This window comes from Pagrus pagrus (genome assembly GCF_965226575.1).
Source record: "Pagrus pagrus genome assembly, chromosome: 16".
Lineage (NCBI taxonomy): Eukaryota > Metazoa > Chordata > Actinopteri > Spariformes > Sparidae > Pagrus > Pagrus pagrus.
This window is the reverse complement of record NC_140200.1, coordinates 485,001-512,500: the sequence shown is the minus strand read 5'-3', so window position 1 is coordinate 512,500 and position 27,500 is coordinate 485,001. Positions and strand designations below refer to the sequence as shown.

The 27,500-nt window shown below is 48.7% G+C and overlaps 3 protein-coding genes and 1 long non-coding RNA gene across 14 annotated transcripts in view; 2 read left to right on the top strand and 2 right to left on the bottom strand.

The window, feature by feature from the left end:
* Positions 1-942, bottom strand: part of LOC311271236 (uncharacterized protein) — a 10,293-nt gene extending 9,351 nt beyond the window's left edge. For all 4 annotated transcript variants that reach the window (XR_014624377.1, XR_014624378.1, XM_084376834.1 and 1 more), the window contains exon 1: positions 859-942. The gene's annotated coding sequence lies outside the window, so the exon portion shown is untranslated. The remainder of the gene's footprint in view (positions 1-858) is intronic.
* Positions 99-3,389, top strand: LOC311271251. Of its 3 annotated transcripts, XR_014624380.1 has the most exons (5): positions 99-212; positions 430-961; positions 2,341-2,665; positions 3,103-3,248; positions 3,329-3,389. It is a non-coding gene; the product is annotated as an uncharacterized lncRNA (long non-coding RNA). The 3 variants fall into 3 exon arrangements; XR_014624381.1 differs by lacking the exons at positions 3,103-3,248; positions 3,329-3,389 and having other exon boundaries at positions 2,341-2,819; XR_014624382.1 differs by lacking the exons at positions 3,103-3,248; positions 3,329-3,389 and having other exon boundaries at positions 99-232; positions 2,341-2,819.
* A 3,280-nt stretch (positions 3,390-6,669) lies between these two features.
* LOC311271228 (creatine kinase B-type) lies at positions 6,670-16,102 on the top strand. The gene is made up of 8 exons (XM_084376823.1): positions 6,670-6,777; positions 8,891-9,104; positions 12,258-12,412; positions 13,732-13,864; positions 14,630-14,801; positions 14,918-15,041; positions 15,172-15,361; positions 15,692-16,102. Exons 2-8 carry the CDS (start codon positions 8,912-8,914, stop codon positions 15,868-15,870), a joined length of 1,146 nt encoding a protein of 381 aa, XP_084232949.1. The 5' UTR covers positions 6,670-6,777; positions 8,891-8,911; the 3' UTR covers positions 15,871-16,102.
* Positions 16,103-17,423: 1,321 nt separating this feature from the next.
* LOC311271203 (MAP/microtubule affinity-regulating kinase 3-like) overlaps positions 17,424-27,500 on the bottom strand; it is a 14,898-nt gene continuing 4,821 nt past the window's right edge. For 2 of the 6 annotated variants that reach the window (XM_084376771.1, XM_084376773.1), the window contains 14 exons: positions 27,485-27,500; positions 27,290-27,360; positions 27,127-27,183; positions 25,598-25,732; positions 21,509-21,610; positions 21,301-21,420; positions 20,574-20,673; positions 20,102-20,214; positions 19,896-20,019; positions 19,411-19,604; positions 19,093-19,193; positions 18,744-19,016; positions 18,517-18,561; positions 17,424-18,316 (listed from right to left, as the gene is read on the bottom strand). The exon at positions 27,485-27,500 is cut by the window's right edge. In XM_084376771.1, coding sequence (XP_084232897.1) covers positions 17,950-18,316; positions 18,517-18,561; positions 18,744-19,016; positions 19,093-19,193; positions 19,411-19,604; positions 19,896-20,019; positions 20,102-20,214; positions 20,574-20,673; positions 21,301-21,420; positions 21,509-21,610; positions 25,598-25,732; positions 27,127-27,183; positions 27,290-27,360; positions 27,485-27,500 — 1,818 coding nt within the window. In that variant the 3' untranslated portion in view covers positions 17,424-17,949. Of the gene's footprint in view, positions 18,317-18,516; positions 18,562-18,743; positions 19,017-19,092; positions 19,194-19,410; positions 19,605-19,895; positions 20,020-20,101; positions 20,215-20,573; positions 20,674-21,300; positions 21,421-21,508; positions 21,611-25,597; positions 25,733-27,126; positions 27,184-27,289; positions 27,361-27,484 lie in introns of those variants that run through there. The other 4 variants (XR_014624371.1, XM_084376772.1, XR_014624370.1 and 1 more) reach the window with 4 other exon arrangements.

Below are 27,500 nucleotides of genomic sequence, written 5' to 3'. Positions count from 1 at the left end.
AGGCTAACTGCTGGAGGTCTAACAGTGGAGCTAACTGCTGGAGGCTAACTGCTGGAGGTCTAACAGTGGAGCTAACTGCTGGAGGCTAACTGCTGGAGGCTAACTGCTGGAGGTCTAACAGTGGAGCTAACTGCTGGAGGTCTAACAGTGGAGCTAACTGCTGGAGGCTAACTGCTGGAGGTCTAACAGTGGAGCTGACAGTGGAGCTGACAGTGGGTCTCATGACAGTTTGGTGATGAAACATCAGAATCTTTTCATGTTTTTTGAACGTGTAAATAAATGAAGTTGTGTCGTGTCACATGATTATCTGTTCACAGAAAACAGGAAATCATAAACACACCATCACTCACCAAGGTCACACATCTTTCTCTCTCTCTCTCTCTCTCTCTTTCTTTCTTTCTTTCTTTCTTTCTTTCTTTCTGTCTCCAGTTTTCAGTCTCCTGATGAACAAAGCAGTCATGGCTGCCGGCTGATGGTTGCCTGGTAACATGTCCTGGGAGAACAGCGGCGCTGCCAGGAGGCCGAGAGGGGCCCAACGTCCAAATGAACGAGGAGACCACAAACGCTACGTCTGCAGACTGCCAACAAGCTTTGTTCAAACACACAGAACTTTATTTAACATTCAGATCGACACTCAACCGCTTAATGAGGCTGTGATGTCAGCGAACTTTAAAATGTTGATGCTGACCTTAAATGACACTGATCAATAACTGAACCCATGGACCAACAGGAGACACACTGATCACATGATCAATAACTGAACCCATGGACCAACAGGAGACACCCTGATCATCAGAGCTGTAAAGACTCAACCATGTGTTGTGTCTCGGGTCCTCTCTTCATGAGGCGTTCACTGACCTGCTGCTGCTGCACGTGAACCACGCCGCTCTGTTGACATCTTCAGCCAATTGGACGAGAAGGAGGCTGAGGAGGGCCCTGATTGGCTGCAGGCAGGAGTAGGGTGAGCTCTCGTCACTGCTGCTGTCAGCTGGAAACCCTGTAAGTGTGGAGATGTGAGGTTTCCACACTGACAGCTGGGACATACAGGGTTTTTATACTGGGAGATACAAGGTTTTTATACTGGGACATACAAGGTTTTTATACTGGGACATACAAGGTTTTTACACTGGGAGATACAAGGGTTTTTTTTTTTTTTGTACTGGGACATACAAGGTTTTTATACTGGGACATACTGGGTTTCCATAGTAACAGTGAGGAGATGTGAGGTATCCTAACTCACCCGTTGCCTCCCCCTCCTCTCGTCCTTGTCGTCTCTCCGTGTTGGGTCATGAATAAATGACAGACAGAGGAGGAGGAGGAGGAGGAGGAGGAGGAGGAGTGCTGAGTCGGGCCGAGGCCTCTACATGGCGATGGAGGATGGGGGAGGGGAGAGAGGGTGTGAGGATGGAGGGGGGGAGGGTCTGGTGGGACAGGTGGGGGAGGGGTGGTGTATCTGGTTTGTATTGAGCTCTCATCACCTGACCGTCTGCACCGCCTCCTGCTGCTGTCCACACGTTCAACTCTGTGAGAGGGTCGAGTGTTCATGGAGGACGTGTCATTATGGCAGCAACAACACAAACTGAGGGGTGTTGCACAAAAGTAGAATAAAGAGATCAGGATAATTGATGAAGCGCGGCTTGACCTCGTCTGCTCGGCGCATCCTGGCTTCATTGGCTGCACGTTTGCCGAGGCAGGATGAAAAGGCGCGGCTGTGTCCAGCCAGGTGCAGACAGTCCAGGTGTAGACAGTCCAGGTGTAGGCAGTCCAGGTGTAGGCAGTCCAGGTGCAGACAGTCCAGGTGTAGACAGTCCAGGTGCAGACAGTCCAGGTGTAGACAGTCCAGGTGCAGACAGTCCAGGTGCAGACAGTCGGGATAAGTGCGTGTTCAAACTTAAATAGACCTCGGGTCGCTCACAGGATCACTGATGGGAACATGGATAAGAGTCGCGCTTCGTATTTCACGGCTGCTGAACAACAGCTCCTGATGGACTTGAAGAGGTGAAAGACATCATCAGAAAAAAGGCAATAATGATAATTGAAGAGAGAGAGAAAGCCTGGCAGACAACAGCGGACCGGCTTCATGCGTACAGTCCAAAACTGTACCATTAATAAACAGCTCCACTGGAACTGTCATGATCAGGCTGCAATTAAAGGACTAAAGGAGTCACTGTTCAGGTCCAATCAGCTGTGTGCACTTTGCTTTAAATGTGGCGTAGAGGTGCATGTTACTCAGGAAATGTAGAGTACGATGAAGTGCAAACAATTATCCACACGTGTGTCACTGAATCTGATTTTCTCATGTTAGTTTTTATCTGTTTTATCTTTCTGTCCTTCATAAAGAACAAACCTGTCTGGACATAAAAGGACCTGCAGCACGTTTAATCAAACAAGAACATTTTGCAGGCTGGTCAGTGACTTTAAAGTAGATAACAGTGAACAGTGAGTGAACAGATCAGGTCTCTGCTGACATGTTGAGTGTCTGTATGATTGTAGCAGTTAAAAAAAGCCCACAGAACCGGCACAGGGGGCGGCCCACCGAGCCAGGATATGACCCAGCAGAGGAGCTGCTCTCCAGTTAAATAAAGGGAGGCCAGTGATGGAGGGATCCAGGGAGGGACAGTAACAGACTCTGTCCCAGCCACAGACACTGTCCGCTTCATACGAGGTACATACTGCAGTACTACTGCACATGGACACAATCAAATACATATATTATACTGTCTGACTGTCTGGGAACACGCTCGCACTGTTGGAGCCACCAGAACATGATCCGTTAGTATTGTACTGAAATCACAGGCTCGGTTTGTCCTGTGAAATCTTAATCAACTTCTCTCAGTACTTGTATGTAAATGCACTTCTGCAGATGAGGAGACTGTCGCTGGACTCCAGAAGGCTTCAGGTGTGTCAGTTTGATGGAAACATGCTGCTTATTTAGTCCATAAAGGATATGAAATCAGTGATGTGGTGCTAATAGAAAATATATGTGTAACAGGACCCAGATGCTGCAGTCTCCTCAGCAGCCTGGTCACATTGTGAGTGTTGGCTACAATAAGTCGACGTTATGCACAAATCCTGCTGCGCTAACTGACATTTCTTTTACAGACTTCACAAACTGTCAGAAGACTTTACGCAAAGCACCTGGAGAGACAGACGAGCTGGCAGACGTTAAGATAAAACAATAAAAAATTGAGATTAAACACCGGACACTCAGGAAACTGGACCTGGAAATCCAGAAACTAGAAAGAGAAGTGAGTATTTCAGTGCCCACAGTAACCATAACTGCAATACTGTGTTTGAATATCTGTTGCTTTTGCCCTCTCTATTCCAGGATCCAAGCAACCGAGACACATGAGGACTGCTGAATTAAAAAGAAATTCAACTAGAAAACACTGTGGTGTCCTCCCTGCTTCATGAATGTGAAGAAAATTTAAAAGATAACCACCAATGCTGAACAAAATGCACACACACAGCAAACGGTAACGTTTGACAAGTCTTCATTAGCACAGCAACATAACACTTGGCCCGAGTAATAATACGACCACTTGAATCAATACAAAGACTGTTGCAATTACAAACAGCCAACAGATTTAAATGAAATGACAACATGTAATATTTTAACGCAGGATAATTCAAATGGTGCAACACACTTAGAAAGACCATGAACATGCTGTAAAACACATCAACTCCTCACAGGACTGACGGTGGAAATACATGTGAAGCACCAGGATTAATGTTAGCCTGGCTGTTAGCCCGGCTGTTAGCCTGGTCTGGAGCAGGCTAGCTGCAGAGAATAAATCACCATAGTAACTGGGCCGGGTTAAGTTTGACCTGCTTTCATGCAACCGACTAGCTAATGTGGATCTTAATAAAATCAAATCAAAATCAAACAACAACAACAACTACAACGACTACAGCAACAACAACAACTACATCAACTACAACAACTACTACAGCAGCAGCAACAACAACTACAGCAGCAACAACAACAACAACAACTACTACATAAACATAAGCATAAACAGCTGCACCTCCCCCAATGCTCCCCTGTCACAAGGTGTCCCCCAGGGGTCGGTGCTTGGTCCCCTCCTCTTCATTCTCTACATCCTCCCCCTTGGCCAGATCATCCGTCAACACGACCTTCAGTTTCACTGTTACGCCGATGACATCCAACTGTACATCTCCACCAGCCATCACCAACACCAGCCACTCCACACTCAGCAACTGTCTCACCGAAATTAAATCATGGATGCAAACAAACTATCTTCAACTAAACAGTGACAAATCGGACATAATCATCATTGACCCCGCCTCCCGCACCAAAGCCAGTCACAACGTCTCCCTCACCTTCGATAACTGCACTCTATCACCCTCATCACACACCCACAACCTAGGAATCATCTTTGACAGTAAGCTACGGTTTGACCTCCACATCAATCATATCACCAGGACCGCCTTCTTCCACCTCAAGAACATCGCCCGTCTCCGCCCCTCACTCACCTTCTCTGCTGCAGAAACTCTCATCCATACATTTATCACATCCAGACTGGACTATTGCAACAGCATCCTCCATGGCTCACCATCCAAACTTCTCAATAAACTGCAATACATCCAGAACTCAGCCGCACGCCTGCTCACCCACACCCGCTCCTCACTCCCCAAACCCATTCGTACCTGCACACACCTCCCAACATTCAAAACCATGCTCAAAACGCACCTTTTTAAATTAGCTTTTAATATTTAATCTTGATGTGCTTGTTTTATACTGTTTTCTGTGTTTTATACTGTCTTTTACTGTTTTTAACTGTATATTTTATGATTTTTAAAGTGTTAAGTGTCTTTGAGCGTTTGTAAAAGCGCTTATAAATAAAATGTATTATTATTATTACCACAGCAACAACAACAACATCAACTTCAACTACAGCAACAACATCAACTACAGCAACAACTACAGCAACAACAACTACATAAACTACAGCAACAACTACATAAACTACAGCAACAACTACATCAACTTCAACTACAGCAACAACAACTACATAAACTACAGCAACAACTACTGCAACAACTACTACAGCAACAACAACAACTACAACAACAACAACTACATCAACTACAGCAACAACTACTGCAACAACAACTACAGCAACAACAACTACATCAACTACAACAACTACAGCAACAACAACAACTAAATCAACTTCAACTACAGCAACAACAACTACATGAACTACAACAACAGCAACAACAACAACTTCAGCAACAACTACATCAACTACAGCAACAACAACAACTACAGCAACAACTACATCAACTACAGCAACAACATCAACTTCAACTACAGCAACAACAACAACTACAGCAACAATAACTACAACTACATCAACTACAACAACTACAGCAACAACAACCACAGCAACAACTACATCAACTACAGCAACAACAACAACTACATCAACGACAGCAACAACAACAACTACATCAACTACAACAACAACTACAGCAACAACAACTACATCAACTACAGCAACAACAACAACTACAGCAACAACAACAACTACATCAACTACAACAACTACAGCAACAACAACTACATCAACTACAGCAACAACTACATCAACTACAACTACAGCAACAGCAACTACAGCAACAACTACAGCAACAACAACTACAGCAACAACATCAACTACAGCAACAACAACAACAACAACTACAGCAACAACTATAGCAACAACAACAACTACAGCAACAACAACTACAGCAACAACAACTACATCAACTACAACAACTACAGCAACAACAACTACATCAACTACAGCAACAACCACATCAACTTCAACTACAGCAACAACAACTACAGCAACAACTACAGCAACAACAACTACAGCAACAACATCAACTACAGCAACAACAACAACAACAACAACAACTACAGCAACAACAACATCATCAACTACAGCAACAACAACAGTTAAAGATAAAAACATTTCTTGATTTCTTTATTCATCTTCTCTTTTTTCATGCTGAAGTAAAACTCAAGTGGACAAACACTCGACGCTCGGTTCTCCAGTGGACCACACACATCACATGACACCGAAGCACTGAGGCATCATGGGTAGCCTGAGGGTTAAACAATCAGGAGGTCATGTGACCGCAGAGTTAAGAAAGTACAGCAGACACACACACGCACACACACACACACACACTCCTGTAGGTGATGAATAATTTAAAGGTGCAGGAGAAACTGCTTTGTCAGACCCCCCAGAGGACAGATGTGAGGACAGTCATTGCCCTGTTGTCGTCATGACGATACACATCCTGTTCATTCATCTGCTGTCACAGTGTGAACGTGTGCAGTTTGTCCTGAAGGAGGCGCTACAGGAAACATCCCGTCATGTGGAGGTTCATCCTCTGCAGAGTGTCAGGATGTCCCGATGTTACTACAGACAGTGAACTCACCACAGAAGCTCCACTGTACCGATGTTATCACAGACAGTGAACTCACCACAGACAATGTAAACTGACATATTAATAGAAGTCTGTGTATCCAGTGAGCTTGAACGCAGCACCGTGTTGCTCAGAGGCACTGCAGCAGGGAGAGAGAGAGAGGGAGAGAGAGAGAGAGACAGTCTGGCCGTGTGTCCAATGGAATGAATGGACTGTAAATAGGAGCCAATCAGGAGCAGGGGGCGGCTATAAAAAGCTGAGCGCAGCTTTAATCTGCAGCAGCAGCAGCAGAACCGGATCCGCTTCAGACCACATCCCAGACTGCAGAGACAGGTAGGAGCACCTTTAATCCGGGTCAGACTCACATCAGCACCCATCAGACCATCAATACATCCGGTGATCAGCTCAGCGCGAGCGGACAGGCACGCGCCCTGCGGTGATCAGACACATCAGAGGGTCTCAGTGCGTGCGTTGAAGAACAAAGGAGCAGGCTGCAGGCGCGCGCACGCACACACACACAGACACACAGACACACACACACACACACACGCTGTTAACTGCATGTTTGCATGCTGTAGAGCTGCAGAGAGCTTGTCTGTCTGTCTCTCTGTCTGTCTCTCTGCCTGCCTGCCTGCCTGTCTGTCTGCCTGTCTGTCTGTCTCTCTGCCTGTCTCTCTGCCTGCCTGTCTGCCTGTCTCTCTGTCTGTCTCTCTGTCTGCCTGTCTGTCTGTCTCTCTGCCTGTCTCTCTGCCTGCCTGTCTGCCTGTCTCTCTGTCTGTCTCTCTGCCTGTCTGTCTCTCTGTCTGTCTGTCTGTCTGCATCCCGACGACCTTGCGGTCCGTCCTGTCTGCAGGTGTTGCGCAGTCACACAGATCTGTGTCGTCATCACCTTAATCTCCTCAACAAACATGTAAATGAGAACAACACTGATGCTTGAACCTGATTGGATGATTTAACAAAAAACCCTTTAAATTAATTAATCTTCTTAAACCCAGTGAGGCGGAAAAACCTCAATCTGCGCGAGGACACGCGGTCAGAGGAGCGCGCGGGACAAAACAAGAGACGTTTTAATAAATGTGATTATCAGTTATTGATCAGTGAGTCCGTCAGAGGACTGACGGGTTTATCTTCTGTAATATGAAGACAAACTGCGCATGCTCCGTTTCATTTGGATCTTTTCCTTATTTAATCCGGACTGGTTCCGTCTGCAGCGTCATCCTGCTGATCAGGGACCAGCCGTTAATCAGCCGGCAGAGGCCCGTTAATGTGACCCGTTCGGTCCGTTCGGTCCCGTTCGGTTCTGCTCGGTCGGATGTGTTGAAGGTGACCGGGACGTCGCGCGGTGCAGCAGCCGGCCTCTGAGGGGTTAACCCCGGCCTGCTGCTGCGTCACTCTGCGGCCTCCCGCACATCATAATCAGCCTGCGTGTCCCGGTTAAGACTCCCGCTGATCCCCTCAAGGGCTCAGTGACCCGAGCCGAACCAAGCCGAGCCGGTCCGATCAGAACAGAACCGAGCCGGCCAATCAGGAGTTTTAATGTGTAGGCAATCATCAGCGGATTCTGATCTGAGGTCAGATGTAAAACATTTCATCTCTCTGAGACAGAGATGCTGATTGTAACGAGATACTTTTAGTTACAGTAACAGTTCTGCGGTTCTTCATTTCTCGGATCGGATCATTAATTCAGATCAGGTCCAGATCTGCAACATCCGGACTCAGTTTAATGATGTCAGTACTTTAAGTACATTTAGCTGATAACACTACTGTACTTTGACTGAAGTAATATTCTGGACTGTTACTTATAATGAAGTATTTTACTTCATTATTATGTGACTTGCTTGTACTCCAGTCTGAGTACTTCTCAGTTTCAGTCTGTTTATTTTTCGACTTTATTTATTGTCCATTTTTTTAGATTGTGTGATGATGATTACGACAGATTTAATCACGTGTCAGTGGACCTCCATAAAAAAACAATATATCAATATATTTTATATCTACAGAGAGAAAACACATTTTAATTTGTAAGACTACAACTTGAATTCATTCATCATTTTTATATTTGCACTGTTTCATACTTATACTACATACTTCATACTGCAACTGCTGCACATCAGTTTACCTCTAAATAAATAAACTTCTATCTTATTTTATAAACAGTAAAATAATTTAAAAATGAATGAAGAATTAATTTTACTTAAACATTTCTTTCAAAGCTTTTCATTCATAAATCTGTATTAGGATTATCATAATCTGATGGTGGACGAGAAATACCAGTTTCATCTGTTTTCATTTATTATGAACTGACTCATTCTGAATCATTTTGTGGGACCAAATTAGTTTCTTGGACTTTGGGAACTAACTATGAGGTGTTTATTTGACTACAACTGCTGTCTGTGATGTTAATTAGATTAAAGAGTGTTAATGTTTTATCTCTAACTGCTCCCAGGTCAGCAGCCCGGACGTCATCATGCCTTTCGGAAACACCCACAACAAGCTGAAGATGAACTACTCTTCGGAGCAGGAGTATCCAGACCTCAGCAAGCACAACAACCACATGGCCAAGGTGCTCACACCCGAAATGTACGCCAATCTGAGGGAAAAGGAGACACCTAGCGGATTCACCCTGGACGATGTCATCCAGACCGGCGTCGATAACCCAGGTAACAATACCCAACAACACAGGAAACAACCCCCAGGGTCCCCCCGTGTGTTATAAGCCTGGCAGGCTGCCAGGTCTTACTTGCCCCCCGCCAGGCGAAGCATCGTTTATTTATTTATTTTAAATCAGTCTTGTGCTCCATCAACACGTGATCAGGCGTCTTTTTCATCACCTGACCGCGTCACAACTTCGTCGTGCATAACGGGACATGTCACGGACATCATGCTCATCAGACCGCCGCTTCACCAGCTGACCCAGAGGAACGCACCGAGTCGCCGTCGACCTCGTAGCCGTTAACGTGAGCCGAGCCGCGGCGCTAGAGGCTCAGCCAGCTGCTGCAGCGGCTAGTAGCTGTTAGCTGTTAGCACGTCGTCCCCTGCAGCGTCAGAGCTCCGGACTCCTGTGAGCCGAGCTGCTTTCACCAGATGTGAAAATGACCCAGTGTTTCATTGTTCAGCTCGTACGGTTCACGTTTACACACGTTGGTTTTCTCTGGTCCAAACAGTAGATTACAGAGCATCTCTGGTAGATCCGTGATTGTCACGTTTCCATGACGACTGACCTGAACCCCCAACAGCACAGGTAACAATCCCCACAACACAGAAAACGTAACCCTAACCCATCAACCCAGGTAACAATCCACAACAACCTGCTTGGGGCCCCCAATTGAAAAAATGTTTTTATTTTTTATTTTTCACTTTTTACTTTTGGCCGTCCCTGCACCGCCCACTTGAGGTCAATCGTAAATCAGAACGTAAATGAAAAAGTATTTATGCCATGCATGCAATACAGCTGTGTTGCTTTTATTTTGAAAATGGTGCTTTTGTTTTTTTATTTACGTGTGGATGTGCATGTATGCACAAGCGTGGACAGCTATAGATGATGCTGATGCTAGCAACTAGCCCTCAAAGTGTCAGCTCACCCCAAAAAAGAAAGATCGATACCGCATGTCAGATTTTGAACAAGACATGGACTGCTAAATATTTATTCACAGAAGTCAAAGTAAAGCCGTGTGCTTAGTTTGTGGTGCAGAGGTCGTGAAGAGCGGGCAAGAGAGTCAGAAGCTTTGCTTTTTACCAAACTTCACACATCCAGAGATGCAGCTGCCAAGACCAGTAATGTCACATCCCACAGAATCGCTAGAAACAGTAAACTGATTATTAAGCAGTGTTTGTTGGACTCTGTAGCACTAATATGCCGGAGGAAAACACCTGGGAGTGAAATATTCACAGAGGTAAATGCATGTTTGAACAAGTTGGGACTGAAATGGGACAAACTGGCGGTTGTGACGACGGATGGTTGTCCAAATCTGACAGGGAAAAATGTTGGACTTTTGAAGAGAATGCAGGATAAAGTGACAGAAATTAAATCACAGACAGTTTGTTGCACTTTTGGAGGAAAATGAGACTGAACATCAGCCGTCCGGTGGCTCAGCCTGGACAAAGTGCTTAAAAGAGTATGTGATCTGAGAGAAGAGATTCATGAGCTCTGTGTGAGCGAAGGGAATGACATCCCACAGCTTTCAGATTTTTAAAATGAGAGAAAATTAATATCGAGCAGAATTAAGTTCAAATTATTGTTGGTTCGGGCCTCCAACACAGCTCTGGTTTGTCATGTGGCCCCTTGGAAAAATGATTTGCCCACGCCTGCTCTAAGGTTAAAAGGTGACTAGTTTGGTGTAAATAACAACTATATTAATACAGGGGTCTACCGGGGCCAGAGGTCTAGAGGGGCCAGGAGCCCCAAAACATTTGTGGCATGTGAGCAAGGATGGATTACTGAATGAGCCTACCGGGCCCAAGAAGTCAAGGGGCCCTGAAGCCCAAGTCGTTGCGTGAAGTCACTACCTCAATAAGTCAAAAAGCAAAAGGCTATGAATCTGAACAAATTGAGGTATTGGCCTTCTCCAGCTGGCCATCCCAAACATGCACCAGAATACAGGAAATCATCTACCAAGTTCAGAATTTTCTGGGGGAGGACCCCCTGACCCCCCTTCCCCATTTGCACCCATTTTCGTACGGGTCCTTATGCATCTGTGCCCAAGAGGACAGTAGTTCATAATCTGTCGCTGTATTAATCCAATTTATAATGTAAAATTATAGCGTGACATTTGTGTCAATAATTGTCAAGCACAGGTGGTGGGAGGGGGGGCCCAGATCAAATTCTGCTTAGGGCCCCCAAAAGGCTTGGGCCAGCTCTGCAGAAAACAATCCCCAACAACACAGGAAACAACCCCAAACAACCCAGTAACAACCCCCAAAAACCAAGGAAACCATCCTCAACAACAAAAGAAAAAAAAAACAACAAAAACCCAGGTAACAACCCCCAACAATCCAGTTAACAACACCTCCCAAAAACCCAGGAAAAAATCCCCAAAAACCCAGGAAACTATCCCCACCAAGACAGGAAACATACCCAAACAACCCAGTAACAACCCCAAACAACCCAGTAACAACCCCCAACAACACAGGAAACAACCCCAAACAACCCAGTAACAACCCCCAACAACACAGGTAACAATCCCCCAAAACCCTGGAAACAAACCCCCAAAACCAAGGAAACCATCCTCAATGACCGAGGTTACAGCCCCCAACAACAAAAGAAAAAAAACAAACAAAAACAAACCCAAGTAACAATCCCCAAAAACCCAATTAACACCTCCCCAGGAACCAAGGAAACCATCCTCAACAACAAAAGAAAAAACAAAAAAAAACTAAAACCCAGGAAACTATCCCCACCAAGACAGGAACAATCCCAAACAGCACAGGTTACATCAGTCCCCAAACATGTTAATCTGTCACCTAAACTAGCTGGTGGTGTTGTTTGTCACCTTCACACAGAGATGTTCTGTTCTTGTCTTTGTAATAAACGGTTTAATTGGATTGACTCGTTAAATCAGGTTAATTCCCTCATGGGGACGGGACCTCGACTTCCTGTCTGATCGCCTGATCCTCCTCATTAAATCCAACTTAATTTATTCAGCAGCATTTGTGCAAAACATTTTCACACACAGTGAAACAGAAATCAAACCATAAAACAGCAGAGAAGTAAAAATGTATACAAACGTATTTTTGATGTCGGCCTCCCCAAAGTGGCCACCAGTCAGAAAGTTAGTGATGAGCAGGGAATGATCAGCCATTTTGTGTCTCTGCAGGCCACCCTTTCATCATGACGGTGGGCTGCGTTGCCGGAGACGAGGAGACATACGAAGTGTTCAAAGAGCTGCTGGACCCAGTGATCGAAGACCGCCATGGAGGATACAAACCATCAGACAAACACAAGACGGACCTGAACCCTGAAAACCTGCAGGTAAACAACAACAAACCATCTTTCTCAGAGTCACATCTTGTTTAGACTAAAGGTCTGTTAGAGGCAGAGCTGGAACTGTGAGACTATAGAAACTGATCACACAATCAGAAGATCAATGCTTTGAGCTGAGTTCACTGAGAGACAGAAAGCAGCTTCATCACAGAGACACAGGAGTCCAATCAGCAGCCGTCCTGCCAGAACAAGGCTGTCCTGTAGAGTCTCAGAGGACGAGCAGTAGTTTCTGAACCACTTCTCAGGAGGACACGAGGACAAACAGGTGAGGTGAAGAAACCAGAGTCTCACAGTGAGGATGAAAATGGTCTCTTTACTGACGAGTCCCAGTCATGGATCAGTATGTAAGGAGACGGACAGGAGACACAATGATACCACAGTGTCTCACAGCCACAGTGAAACATGGTGGAGGAAGATGTTTTCAGACTCCACCCTGATGGAGGAGAAGCACCACTCCATCCCTCAGAGACATGCTCCACCCTCTGGTCTGAGCTTTGTGGAGAAGGATTCATCCTGCAGCAGGATAATGAGCCCAGACACCTCAGAGCTCTGACACAACTACTGAAGACCAGAGAAGACCAACGAGTCCTGACTGTCCTGGACTGTCCTCCAGTCACCTGACCTCAACCACATACAACATTTATGGAGGCACCTGAAGACCGAGAAAGACAAGTACTCTGTGACATCACAAGCAGCTTGTGGAGTCCATGCAGCTGGAGGTCATTAAGGAGAGTGATGATTTCTGACTGTTGGACTTTTTACTGAAGACTGACAGTCTGATGCCGTCACATGATGAAGGACACGTTTAGTTTTTGGACAAATCAGTGAAATTATTTTTATTGATTGAATATTTTTCATGATAAATACCAACAGGATCTTCTGTCAGTACCCAGCCCAGTGAATCAGGACCGATCCAACAGCCTTCAGTGTGTCACCTGTAGGAAACAGAAAAATCATTATGTAGGTTCTACTGTTGGTTCTGTTCTGGGCTCTACTGTTGGTTCTGTTCTGGGCTCTACTGTTGGTTCTGTTCTGGGTTCTACTGTTGGTTCTGTTCTGGGTTCTACTGTTGGTTCTGTTCTGGGCTCTACTGTTGGTTCTGTTCTGGGCTCTACTGTTGGTTCTGTGGTAGGTTCTACTGTTGGTTCTGTGGTAGGTTCTACTGTTGGTTCTGTTTTGGGCTCTACTGTTGGTTCTGTGGTAGGTTCTACTGTTGGTTCTGTTATGGGCTCTACTGTTGGTTCTGTGGTAGGTTCTACTGTTGGTTCTGTTCCGGGTTCTTCTGATGCACCCCTTCTGTGTTTCAGGGTGGAGACGATCTGGATCCAAACTACGTCCTGAGCTCTCGGGTTCGGACAGGGCGAAGCATCCGTGGCTTCTGTCTGCCGCCGCACTGCAGCCGCGGAGAACGCCGCGCCATCGAGAACCTCTCCATTGAAAGTATGACATCACTTCCTGTCTGTAGAAAGCTGCACGCTGAAACACGGAGCTGAAGTTTTATTAGAGCTTGACGCTGCAGCGCCGACTGTGACGTGTCGCTGCTGCAGCGCCGACTGTGACGTGTCGCTGCTGCAGCGCCGACTGTGACGTGTCGCTGCTGCAGCGCCGACTGTGACGTGTCGCTGCTGCAGCGCCGACTGACGTGTAGCTGCAGACACACGAAGATTAAAATGATCTCATGATTAAATCAAACACGTGAACAGAAGAGATGTGAGCTGCGCGCACACACACACACACACAAGAAACACACTGATGGTGCGTTCAAACACTCTGCTGAGTGCAGTTGGTCTTTATTTAGCTCTTTTCCCATCATGCCTCAGTGCGCCTGTCAGTGTAACTGTGAGCTCGCTGTCTCCTGCTGAGACTCTTAATGAGGCTCCGCCTCTTTCATGTGCAAATGAGACTGAGCTGAACCGGACCAGACCGGCTGAGACCAGACACTGTGCTGCCCCCTGCTGGTTGACAGCACACACACACACACACACACACACACACACACACACACACACACACAGCTCATTCACAGTAAACAGCTAACAAGCTAACACCTGTCAGGCTATAGATTAGATGATGTCATCAGTTCAGCTGGTATTGAACATTAATAAAGCTAATTGATGGTAAGTGATCAATAATAACAAGACTCTGGCCTCAGGTGACCTGACAGTCCTGATGTTGGGTCTCTGTCTCTGTCCCCGTGTGCTGCAGGTCTGGACGTCCTGGACGGGGACCTGAAGGGGAAGTACTACGCCCTGAAGAACATGACGGATGAAGAGCAACAGCAGCTCATCGATGATCACTTCCTGTTCGACAAGCCCGTCTCCCCCCTGCTGCTGGCCTCAGGCATGGCCCGCGACTGGCCCGACGGCCGCGGCATCTGGTATGTACGCCGCCGACCTCTGACCTACTGAGAGTCAGAATGATGACATCACCAGTTTGACTGACCGATGAAGGACGACTTCCTGTTGTGTTTTAACCCTTTGCTCTCGCCTGCAGGCACAACGACAACAAGACCTTCCTGGTGTGGGTGAATGAGGAGGATCACCTGCGTGTCATCAGCATGCAGAAAGGAGGCAACATGAAGGAGGTGTTCAACCGCTTCTGCACCGGACTCACCAAGGTGAGCACACCTGCACGCTCACTTCCTGTAACACTGTGACATCATCACTGTCAGACTGCTGCTGACCTGAAGCCACCTGTCTCTCTCCCTGTCTGTCTGTCTGTCTGTCTGTCTGTCTGTCTGTCTCTAGATCGAGAGCCTGTTTAAGGAGCGAAGTCATGAGTTCATGTGGAACGAACACCTGGGCTACGTCCTCACCTGTCCGTCCAACCTGGGGACTGGACTGAGAGCCGGCGTCCACGTCAAATTGCCCAACCTGAGCAAACAGGACAAGTTCGGAGACATCCTGAAGAGGCTGAGGCTGCAGAAGAGAGGGACAGGTGAGCACACAGACAGGTAGAGACAGGCAGGTAGAGACAGACAGGTGAAGAGATTACCTGTGAGGTGAAATCTGACAAATCAGGATTTATAAATTCAGAATGTTAAACAGTCAGAACGTGTCAGTTTATAACTGATTATTCTAACGACCTGCTGACATAATCAATAATCTGATCAGATGATTATCAGTCTGATCAGATTAATGATCATCTGAACGTTTTAATCATGAGGTTGTTAAGTTGTCTGATGTCACTTCCTGTCTGAACTGATGATCAGGTCAAAATATCACAAACTCTACCTGCCCCCGTGACATCACTTCCTGTATCTGTCAGGTGGCGTGGACACGGCGGCAGTGGGCGGAGTCTTTGACATCTCTAACGCGGACCGCCTGGGCTTCTCGGAGGTTGAGCTGGTTCAGATGGTGGTGGACGGCGTGAACCTGCTGGTGGACATGGAGAAACGTCTGGAGGCCGGCGAGAGCATCGACGACCTGATGCCTGAGCAGAAGTGAACTGTGTCACTGTAACCTCTGACACCTCCCCCCTCACCGCCCCGCCTCCCCCTCACCTCCCCTCCTCCCCCCTCCTCACTGTAACCAATCAGAATCCGTCCTGACGTCACAGGATGTTTAGAGCCGCTCAGTTAGACTTCAGTCTTCCAACATGTGAAGGATTTTCTATTTCCTGTTGGACTCATCTAACACCTGAATATTAATAAAGTCTGTGTGGGCCCGAATAACACTGCTGCTGCTCACCTGTCCTCATTACACACACACACACACACACACACACACACATTAAACATACGTGGTGTTTGTTTTTATAAAAACTCATTCAGATGTTTAAAGGGATATTTCACAGGATTTTTAATTAATGACTCATCGACAGTCTGTGGTGTCTGTTGTGTCTCTGCCTGGATTTGATTCTGTTCTTTTTTATCGAGCCGAGTTCCGGTTCTGGTCGTGAACCTTCAGGTTTGGGTGTGTAGCTCCAATGACAACGTGAGGGCGGGACTCTACGGGTGTAACTGTGGGCGTGTTTACTTGAGCTTCAACACACGACCATCATGAAATCAGAACGTGCTCTGCGTGCTGACGTCAAACAGAAAGAGCTGAGCGAAGACTGACACCTGTCAATCATCAGTCTATGGATCAGAAGTCAAACTGGGTCTCAGTAACACATCGTGTCCAGACTTCAGGTTTCTGAGGGGGCGGAGCTGAACTGTAGAGTGACAGAAGATCAATACATCAGCACTTTGTTTACCAACAACATCCTGAACATGCCGAGTTTAAACTGAACCAAGAGGTTTGATCTGACAGGAAATAACTGAGCGATCAATAAATCAACTTGTTTTTCACACCCTGCTGCTCCATGGATCTGTGATATGACCTTATTGATTAAAGATCAGCTGCAGATGAAGCTGATTGGTCACATCCAGCTTCTTCTCTATAACCAGTGAATTAATTAAACAACAGTTTATTCATAACAACTAAACACACCGTCTGTAACAGGAAGTCACTGTGATTGGTCTGATTCGTAAACAGTCCTCCTGATTGGACATTCGGAGCTCCTAGTTTCCTGTGGAAGATACTTCAGATGTTCAGTGATGTCAACTCAGCGAGCTAATCAATAACAGTGATCAGAATTCATTTACCAACATGAAGGAACGATGCGCTGCCATCAGCCTCCTGTGATGCACCGGAAGACACGCCCATAACCAGCACAAGGCATGATGGGAAATCTTTAAATGAGCTTGTAAGTTTTGATTTAACAACATTTCTCAGTTGAACCGGTTCCATTTGGTCCTTCAGGGCCTCCGTAGAAAACATTTCCTCCTCTATGTCATCATCAGACAACCCGACCTGACCAGTCAAACGACTCCACTGACACATGATGTGTTGTCCAAACCTTACAACTGTCACCATGGCAACAGGACTCATGAGCTGTCGTTGGATCTGATTGATTTGTGATTAAAGACTGATTAAGTTTCACTCATATGAAACTGGGCGTTGGCCCCTCTGAGCCACCGTAGTTTTACTAACAAACAGTCAGTCCACACAGAAGCTGTGCTGCGTTCAAGGTGTTTAATGAGACACAGGTAAACCTGAGGTTCAGGTAACAAACAACAACAGTCAGCAGATATCAATCTGTCGATCAGCTGATTGATCACATGTACAAAACAGGAAACAGACCAACATGAAAGCAGGCGAGTCTGTCAAACTATTTACATTCACAACACCGCTCACTCTGACATGGCTCCGCCCACTGTCCGTCATCGTCACTGTGACTCCGCCTCTTATCAGTCTGGTGGGTGGGGTCGACCGCCAGTCACTGCAGAGGCCCTTTCACAATAAAACAAAAGTTCATCACAGCAGATCACTTCCTGTGTCGTCAATGACACTGGACTCCAACTCCCATGATGACATATTATCCGGAGGAGAAATAGGGAGCTTCCCTGCTGAGCTGGAGACAGGTGAGGGAAACCCCTTACACACAGACAGACCGAGAGACAGACAGACAGCAGAGCTTTAATGAGACAACCCCACTCTGACCCGTCTGTCTCTCTCTGACCCGTCTGTCTACCTGTCTTTCTACAGCTTGAGTTCGTTGGCGATCTTGGATGCGACGTTCTTGAAGGCGATGGACGTTCCTGAGATCCTTTTGAAGCGGACTCCGTTGAGCGAAAGGCGGGGCAGTTTGCACACCTCCATCTCCCATTGGACGAGGCTGTCGGCGTGTCCGTCCCCATGGACGCAGAGCAGCAGGAAGCGCTCGCGCTGCTCGTAGTCACAGTTGTTAGTGTCCAGGACCTTCCTGATCTCCCTCATCATGTCCTGAGGGTCCATGGAGGACGTGGTCTTCATGCTCCAGGTGAACCTCAGCGAGCGAGGCTTCGACTCCTTCAGAGGAGCAGCAGGAGAGCCTGGCTCCTCCCTCTGGTCACATGACACGTTACGACTGGACAGACAGAGAGGAAGACATGCTTTAAAATCAGCCCAGCCAATCAGAAAGAGGGGCGTGGTCTTAGTGTATGAATGACATCAGTAGGTAGCTGCCGAAAACTGAACAAAACAACAAAGTGAAATACAGGTCTCTGATTTGCTGTCCTGACCACCTAAGCCAATCAGAACAGAGAGAATTTCACCCGGATAACTCACCTGGAGCCCTCCGGTCTGCCGTTCCTCTCCACCTCTGACACACCTCTGACAGCAGTAAGTAAGGAAACAAGGAAACAAGGAAGGAGGGAAGGTGAGTTGAGGCGGAGAACTTCCAGGTGAACAGAAGAAGAGACAGCAGACAGGTGTGCTGGTCTACAGACACCTGGACTGAGTTCTAGCTACATATAATGAGACTCCACCTGCCATGATGTCATGCAGCAGCGTACCTGCGTGTAAGTTTGGAGGTGAGTTTGAAGAACAGGTTGGTGGACCCTCTGGCTCTTGATTGGGCGAGCGGCGTAGCATCATGTGACAGGCTGGGGGAGGCAGGGGGGCCGTTGTAGGTGGCGGTCCGTCTCTCTCTCAGCTGACCGCCATGGAAGGTGCTGCGGCTCGCCGTCCCCCGAGGGAACCGCAGCCGGTCGGGTGGAGTCGCTCCACTGCTGACACTGTGGGTGGAAGCTCCGCCCACTGACCGCTGAGGGGGGGTGGAGGCTGAGCTGAGGGGCGAGGCAGAGAGGACATGTTAGATGTGACATCATGAGTACAGCAGCTCACCTGTGGACAGGTGTGTACCTGTTCTCTTTGCCGTTCTGCAGCACGGACTGTCGCTGGTCTGAGGAGCTCCGGTCGGTGCAGACATACGTGTTCCTGCGCGTCATGTTGGACGAGCTGCTCTGATTGGTTACAACACAAACAGGTGTGTTATGATCAGTACCTGCACAGGTGAGGTCACACACCTGTCACACATCCATTCATCAGCTCAGTTCAGAATAGAAAGGAAGGTAAACTTAATCGTGCCGATTTTAATTTAAATATCAGAAGAAGAACAGACACATCTACTTCCTGTCAACTGTAAATCATTTAAATAAAGTTTAAGTTATATAAACTCACAATGGGCGTGGCCGAAGTCTTCCTCCGCTCGGGGATGTCGGCCATGTTGGGGTTGTGTGCGTTCCCCAGCAGAGGACTTCCTCCTTCCTCAGGACTGGACTTTCTGTTCTGACCTGCCGCCTCCTGCTGCTCCTCCCCCTCTGCTGCCGTCTGACTCCTCCTGGACTGAGGAGCAGCTGAGGAGGCCGGACACACTGCAGGAGGACAAAGGAGTTAGAGTCTGTTAGTGTGGAGAAGATCCGAGCTGTTCTCTAAGTCTCAATGATGTCACCTTTGACCTCAGCTGCTGCTGACCAATTGGATAAGAACTGTGTGTGATGTAAGCAGTGACATGTTTGTATGTGTAGTTACCAACGCAGCTAATCCAATGCTAGCTAGTTTTTGTTTCCTCGTCACCTGTCCGCACTGAGAATGATCCAGTTGAATCTGGATCACACTGTGGATCAGACCTTGGATCAGACCTCGGTGGCGGTCTCGGTGCGTACCTTGGTCGCTGTACCTCCTCTGTTTGGAGGAGGAGGAGGATCGCTGGGTGAGGAGGTGAGCAGGAGACGGTCGAGGTTTGAGCAGAGAGATGCTGCTGGAGGACGACGAGTCGCTCGCCTCCACCTGAACAACAAACAAACAAACAAACACCGTCACTGCTGCTCAGCACACGCCACCTGCTGTTACCATGGTAACCACTTCTGACCTCAGCAGCCCTGCGTCCCAGCAGCAGGTAGGTGGCTGTGATGTCATCATACTTCATCTTGGTGAGCGAATCGTTGATCTCCTCTCTGGAGTACCCCATCCCCACCATCACGTCTGAAACACACACACACAAATCCTCTCTGCTGATTGGCTGCTCTCTGCTCCGACTGTGAGGTAACTTCCTGTCATGCTGCTGTTACCTGACAGGTGAATGTACGGACTCTGTTAAAGATATGAGCCCCTGGCAGAGTACTCTGTGTACAACCTGTGTAGTTGTACTGTGAGCACTGTGTGAAATACCTGAGCTGTGTACTTGTACTGCGAGTGCTGTGTGAAGTATCTGAGCTGTGTACTTGTACTGCGAGTACTGTGTAAAGAATCTGAGCTGTGTACTTGTACTGCGAATACTGTATGAAGTATCTGAGCTGTGTACTTGTACTGCGAATACTGTATGAAGTATCTGAGCTGTGTACCGATCCTCTTCTGGTCTCTGATGTCCAGCTCCGGCTCGATGAAGGGCTTCAGCTCGTGTTCATCAGAACCCGTGTTGATCCAGCGTTCCTTCATGATTTGCTGGAGAGGAAACAATCGGACGAACTAATCAACTGATCAATAAACACTTTCAGTTCAAAGCATTAGAGTTAAAGGAACACTCTGTAGTTTTGTAGAAGAAATTCAAACTGGGAATTAATTTTTTTTCAATATTAATGAGGTAATAACACAAACTTTGTTCCATCAGTGAATAAACAAGCTGTTCTCAGAGGAGAAGGTCCCAGAACACTGTTTGAAGCTAGAAAGGTGGCAGGGTCCGCCACATATAAACAAAGTAAAACAGTATAAATTGTGTTGTCTTTTAAGGTCAGTTTGTTTAGGCAGAAAAAAAAATCAGCCAATGAAGATCTTTCTCTGCTCATTAAAAACTATGAGTGCTCCTTTAACACAGGATTAGCTGCTGATGCTAACTGGCGCTAACAGCTGTCCTCCAGCAGATCTCAGTCACTTTGATGTAATCTGTGAAGTATCTAGATCAGATCAATGTAGTGGGGCGGAAGAATAAAGTAGCAGAAAATGGAAATACTCAAGTACAGTACAAGTACTTCAACACTGAAATACAGTGCCTGGGTAAATGTACTTAGTCACATTCCATCACTGTAAGACAACTATTGTGTAGTTGACGTGGTGTTGTGTTGATGTTCTGACCTCCAGAGTTCCTCGTTTCCCCGGGTTCAGCACCAGGAGACGTTTCAGTAGGTTCTCACAGTCAGTCGACATGTAGAAGGGAACACGATATTTACCACGCAGAACCCGCTCTCTGAGCTCCTGTAGAACCACAGACAGACATCAGACAGACGTGTGTGTGTCTGTCTGTGTGTGTGTGTGTGTGTGTGTCTGTCTGTGTGTTACTGACCTTCAGGTTCTGTCCATCAAACGGCAGAGATCCACTGACCAGAGTGTAGAGGATCACCCCCAGACTCCACACATCCACCTCTGGACCATCATACTTCTTACCCTGACACACACACACACACACACACACACACACACGTTAAAACAGGTATACAGTCATTATCATACACACCTGCTGACCACACACAGCACTGAAAAACACAACCACCTGACCTGACTGACAACTTGTTACAATGAATACACAGTGATGTTGACGGTACCTACCACATGAAGCCAACAGCCTCACCGCCAACAGCCTCACCGTCAACAGCCTCACCGTCAACAGCCTCACCGCCAACAGCCTCACCGTCAACAGCCTCTAACCATCAACAGCCTCACCGTCAACAGCCTCTACCCGTCAACAGCCTCTAACCATCAACAGCCTCTAACCATCAACAGCCTCACCGCCAACAGCCTCACCGTCAACAGCCTCTAACCATCAACAGCCTCACCGCCAACAGCCTCACCGTCAACAGCCTCTAACCATCAACAGCCTCACCGCCAACAGCCTCACCGTCAACAGCCTCTAACCATCAACAGCCTCACCGTCAACAGCCTCTAACCATCAACAGCCTCACCGTCAACAGCCTCTAACCATCAACAGCCTCACCGTCAACAGCCTCTACCCGTCAACAGCCTCTAACCGTCAACAGCCTCTAACCATCAACAGCCTCACCGTCAACAGCCTCTAACCGTCAACAGCCTCTAACCATCAACAGCCTCACCGTCAACAGCCTCTACCCGTCAACAGCCTCTAACCGTCAACAGCCTCTACCCGTCAACATCCTCTAACCGTCAACAGCCTCTAACCATCAACAGCCTCACCATCAACAGCCTCACCATCAACAGCCTCACCGTCAACAGCCTCACCGTCAACAGCCTCACCGTCAACAGCCTCTAACCATCAACAGCCTCACCGTCAACAGCCTCTAACCATCAACAGCCTCACCGTCAACAGCCTCTAACCGTCAACAGCCTCACCGTCAACAGCCTCTAACCCATCAACAGCCTCTAACCCATCAACAGCCTCTAACCATCAACAGCCTCACCGTCAACAGCCTCTAACCGTCAACAGCCTCACCGTCAACAGCCTCTAACCGTCAACAGCCTCACCGTCAACAGCCTCACCGTCAACAGCCTCTAACCATCAACAGCCTCTAACCATCAACAGCCTCAGCGTCAACAGCCTCACCGTCAACAGCCTCTAACCATCAACAGCCTCACCGTCAACAGCCTCACCGTCAACAGCCTCTAACCATCAACAGCCTCACCGTCAACAGCCTCACCGTCAACAGCCTCTAACCATCAACAGCCTCACCGTCAACAGCCTCTAACCATCAACAGCCTCACCGTCAACAGCCTCTAACCATCAACAGCCTCACCGTCAACAGCCTCACCGTCAACAGCCTCTAACCATCAACAGCCTCTAACCATCAACAGCCTCACCATCAACAGCCTCTAACCGTCAACAGCCTCACCATCAACAGCCTCACCATCAACAGCCTCTAACCGTCAACAGCCTCTAACCGTCAACAGCCTCTAACCGTCAACAGCCTCACCATCAACAGCCTCTAACCGTCAACAGCCTCTAACCGTCAACAGCCTCTAACCATCAACAGCCTCACCATCAACAGCCTCTAACCGTCAACAGCCTCTAACCGTCAACAGCCTCACCGTCAACAGCCTCACCATCAACAGCCTCTAACCATCAACAGCCTCTAACCATCAACAGCCTCACCGTCAACAGCCTCACCGTCAACAGCCTCTAACCGTCAACAGCCTCTAACCGTCAACAGCCTCTAACCGTCAACAGCCTCACCGTCAACAGCCTCACCGTCAACAGCCTCACCGTCAACAGCCTCTAACCATCAACAGCCTCACCGTCAACAGCCTCACCGTCAACAGCCTCTAACCGTCAACAGCCTCTAACCATCAACAGCCTCACCGTCAACAGCCTCTAACCATCAACAGCCTCACCGTCAACAGCCTCTAACCGTCAACAGCCTCACCGTCAACAGCCTCACCGTCAACAGCCTCTAACCATCAACAGCCTCACCGTCAACAGCCTCACCATCAACAGCCTCTAACCGTCAACAGCCTCACCGTCAACAGCCTCACCATCAACAGCCTCTAACCGTCAACAGCCTCACCGTCAACAGCCTCACCGTCAACAGCCTCTAACCGTCAACAGCCTCTAACCGTCAACAGCCTCTAACCATCAACAGCCTCACCGTCAACAGCCTCACCGTCAACAGCCTCTAACCGTCAACAGCCTCTAACCATCAACAGCCTCACCGTCAACAGCCTCACCGTCAACAGCCTCTAACCGTCAACAGCCTCTAACCGTCAACAGCCTCTAACCATCAACAGCCTCTAACCATCAACAGCCTCACCGTCAACAGCCTCTAACCATCAACAGCCTCACCGTCAACAGCCTCTAACCGTCAACAGCCTCTAACCATCAACAGCCTCTAACCATCAACAGCCTCACCGTCAACAGCCTCTAACCATCAACAGCCTCTAACCATCAACAGCCTCACCGTCAACAGCCTCTAACCGTCAACAGCCTCTAACCATCAACAGCCTCTAACCGTCAACAGCCTCACCGTCAACAGCCTCTAACCATCAACAGCCTCTAACCATCAACAGCCTCACCATCAACAGCCTCTAACCGTCAACAGCCTCACCATCAACAGCCTCACCATCAACAGCCTCTAACCGTCAACAGCCTCTAACCGTCAACAGCCTCTAACCGTCAACAGCCTCACCATCAACAGCCTCTAACCGTCAACAGCCTCTAACCGTCAACAGCCTCTAACCATCAACAGCCTCACCATCAACAGCCTCTAACCGTCAACAGCCTCTAACCGTCAACAGCCTCTAACCGTCAACAGCCTCACCGTCAACAGCCTCACCATCAACAGCCTCACCGTCAACAGCCTCTAACCATCAACAGCCTCTAACCATCAACAGCCTCACCGTCAACAGCCTCACCGTCAACAGCCTCTAACCGTCAACAGCCTCTAACCGTCAACAGCCTCACCGTCAACAGCCTCACCGTCAACAGCCTCTAACCATCAACAGCCTCACCGTCAACAGCCTCACCGTCAACAGCCTCTAACCGTCAACAGCCTCTAACCATCAACAGCCTCACCGTCAACAGCCTCTAACCATCAACAGCCTCACCGTCAACAGCCTCTAACCGTCAACAGCCTCACCGTCAACAGCCTCACCGTCAACAGCCTCTAACCATCAACAGCCTCACCGTCAACAGCCTCACCATCAACAGCCTCTAACCGTCAACAGCCTCACCGTCAACAGCCTCACCATCAACAGCCTCTAACCGTCAACAGCCTCACCGTCAACAGCCTCACCGTCAACAGCCTCTAACCGTCAACAGCCTCTAACCGTCAACAGCCTCTAACCATCAACAGCCTCACCGTCAACAGCCTCACCGTCAACAGCCTCTAACCGTCAACAGCCTCTAACCATCAACAGCCTCACCGTCAACAGCCTCACCGTCAACAGCCTCTAACCGTCAACAGCCTCTAACCGTCAACAGCCTCTAACCATCAACAGCCTCTAACCATCAACAGCCTCTAACCATCAACAGCCTCACCGTCAACAGCCTCTAACCATCAACAGCCTCACCGTCAACAGCCTCTAACCGTCAACAGCCTCTAACCATCAACAGCCTCACCGTCAACAGCCTCACCGTCAACAGCCTCTAACCATCAACAGCCTCACCGTCAACAGCCTCTAACCATCAACAGCCTCTAACCATCAACAGCCTCTAACCATCAACAGCCTCACCGTCAACAGCCTCTAACCATCAACAGCCTCTAACCGTCAACAGCCTCACCGTCAACAGCCTCTAACCGTCAACAGCCTCACCATCAACAGCCTCACCGTCAACAGCCTCTAACCGTCAACAGCCTCTAACCATCAACAGCCTCACCGTCAACAGCCTCTAACCGTCAACAGCCTCTAACCGTCAACAGCCTCTAACCATCAACATCCCCTGTTCACCTGAATGTTTATGCTTGTTTACCTGAAAGAGTTCAGGAGCAGCGTACGGAGGAGAACCACAGAAAGTGTCCAGTTTCCCACCGACAGTGAACTCGTTACTGAAGCCAAAGTCTGCTATCTTTATATTCATGTCAGCGTCCAGGAGGAGGTTCTCTGCCTGCAGGAGGAGGAGGAGGAGGAGAGAGAAGAGGAGGAGGAGGAGGAGGAGGAGAGGAGAGAGAAGAGGAGGAGAGAGAAGAGGAGGAGGGGGAGGAGGAGGAGGAGAGGAGAGAGAAGAGGAGGAGAGAGAAGAGGAGGAGGGGGAGGGGGAGGGGGAGGAGGAGAGGAGAGGAGAGAGGTGAGGAGGAGGAGGAGGAGGAGGAGGAGGAGAGAGGAGAGGAGAGAGAAGAGGAGGAGAGAGAAGAGGAGGAGGGGGAGGAGGAGGAGGAGAGGAGAGGAGAGAGAAGAGGAGGAGAGAGAAGAGGAGGAGGGGGAGGAGGAGAGAGAAGAGGAGGAGGGGGGGGAGGAGAGAGAAGAGGAGAGGAGAGGAGAGGAGAGGAGGAGAGAGAAGAGGAGGAGGAGGAGGAGGAGGAGAGGAGAGGAGAGAGAAGAGGAGGAGGAGGAGGGGGAGGAGGAGAGAGAAGAGGAGGAGGAGGAGGAGAGAGGAGAGAGATGAAGGGGAGGAGGAGGAGAGAGGAGGAAAGGAGAGGAGAGAGAAGAGGAGGAGGAGGGGGAGGAGGAGAGAGAAGAGGAGGAGGAGGAGGAGGAGGAGAGAGGAGAGAGATGAGGGGGAGGAGGAGAGAGAAGAGGAGGAGGAGGAGGAGAGGAGGAGAGAGAAGAGGAGGAGGAGGAGAGAGAAGAGGAGGAGGAGGAGGAGGAGGAGAGGAGAGAGAAGAGGAGGAGGAGGAGGGGGAGGAGGAGAGAGAAGAGGAGGAGGAGGAGGGGGAGGGGGAGGAGGAGAGGAGAGGAGAGAGAAGAGGAGGAGAGAGAAGAGGAGGAGGAGGAGGGGGAGGGGGAGGAGGAGAGGAGGAGGAGAGGAGAGGAGAGAGAAGAGGAGGAGAGAGAAGAGGAGGAGGAGGAGGGGGAGGAGAGGAGAGAGAAGAGGAGGAGGAGGAGGGGGAGGAGGAGAGAGAAGAGGAGGAGGAGGAGGGGGAGGAGGAGAGAGAAGAGGAGGAGGAGGAGGAGAGGAGAGAGAAGAGGAGGAGGAGGAGGGGGAGGAGGAGAGAGAAGAGGAGGAGGAGGAGGAGGGGGAGGAGGAGAGAGAAGAGGAGGAGGAGGAGGAGGAGGAGAGGAGGAGGAGGAGAGGAGAGGAGAGAGAAGAGGAGGAGGAGGAGGGGGAGGAGGAGAGGAGGAGGAGGAGAGGAGGAGGAGGAGAGGAGAGGAGAGAGAAGAGGAGGAGAGAGAAGAGGAGGAGGAGGAGGAGGAGGAGAGGAGAGAGAAGAGGAGGAGGAGGAGGGGGAGGAGGAGAGAGAAGAGGAGGAGGAGGAGGAGGAGAGAGGAGGAGAGAAGAGGTACAGTGTGAATGATCATGGTGTGTTTACTGTCAGCTGGTAATTGTGAGTTGCGTGTCACCTTCAGGTCTCTGTGAACGATGTGCTTCTGATGACAGTACTGAACTGCAGACACTATCTACAGAGAGACAGACAGGTCAAAGAGACAGACAGGTCTTATTAATGGGTCCAGTATTATGGGATAGGGGTGTTGCCGTGGTAACAGCAGTGTGTGTGTGTGTTACCTGTCTAAATTTAGCTCTGGCCTCCTTCTCCTTCATCCTCCCATGAGCTACGAGGTAGTCAAACACTTCACCTGCACACAGAGAGAGACAGGTGAGAGTGAGACTGACACTAGACAGAGGTCAGAGGTCATACACCTTGGCTCACCTGGTTCAGGTGTCAGAACCTGAGTAGGGAAACATGAAGATGAGACTAACCTCCACTGGCATACTC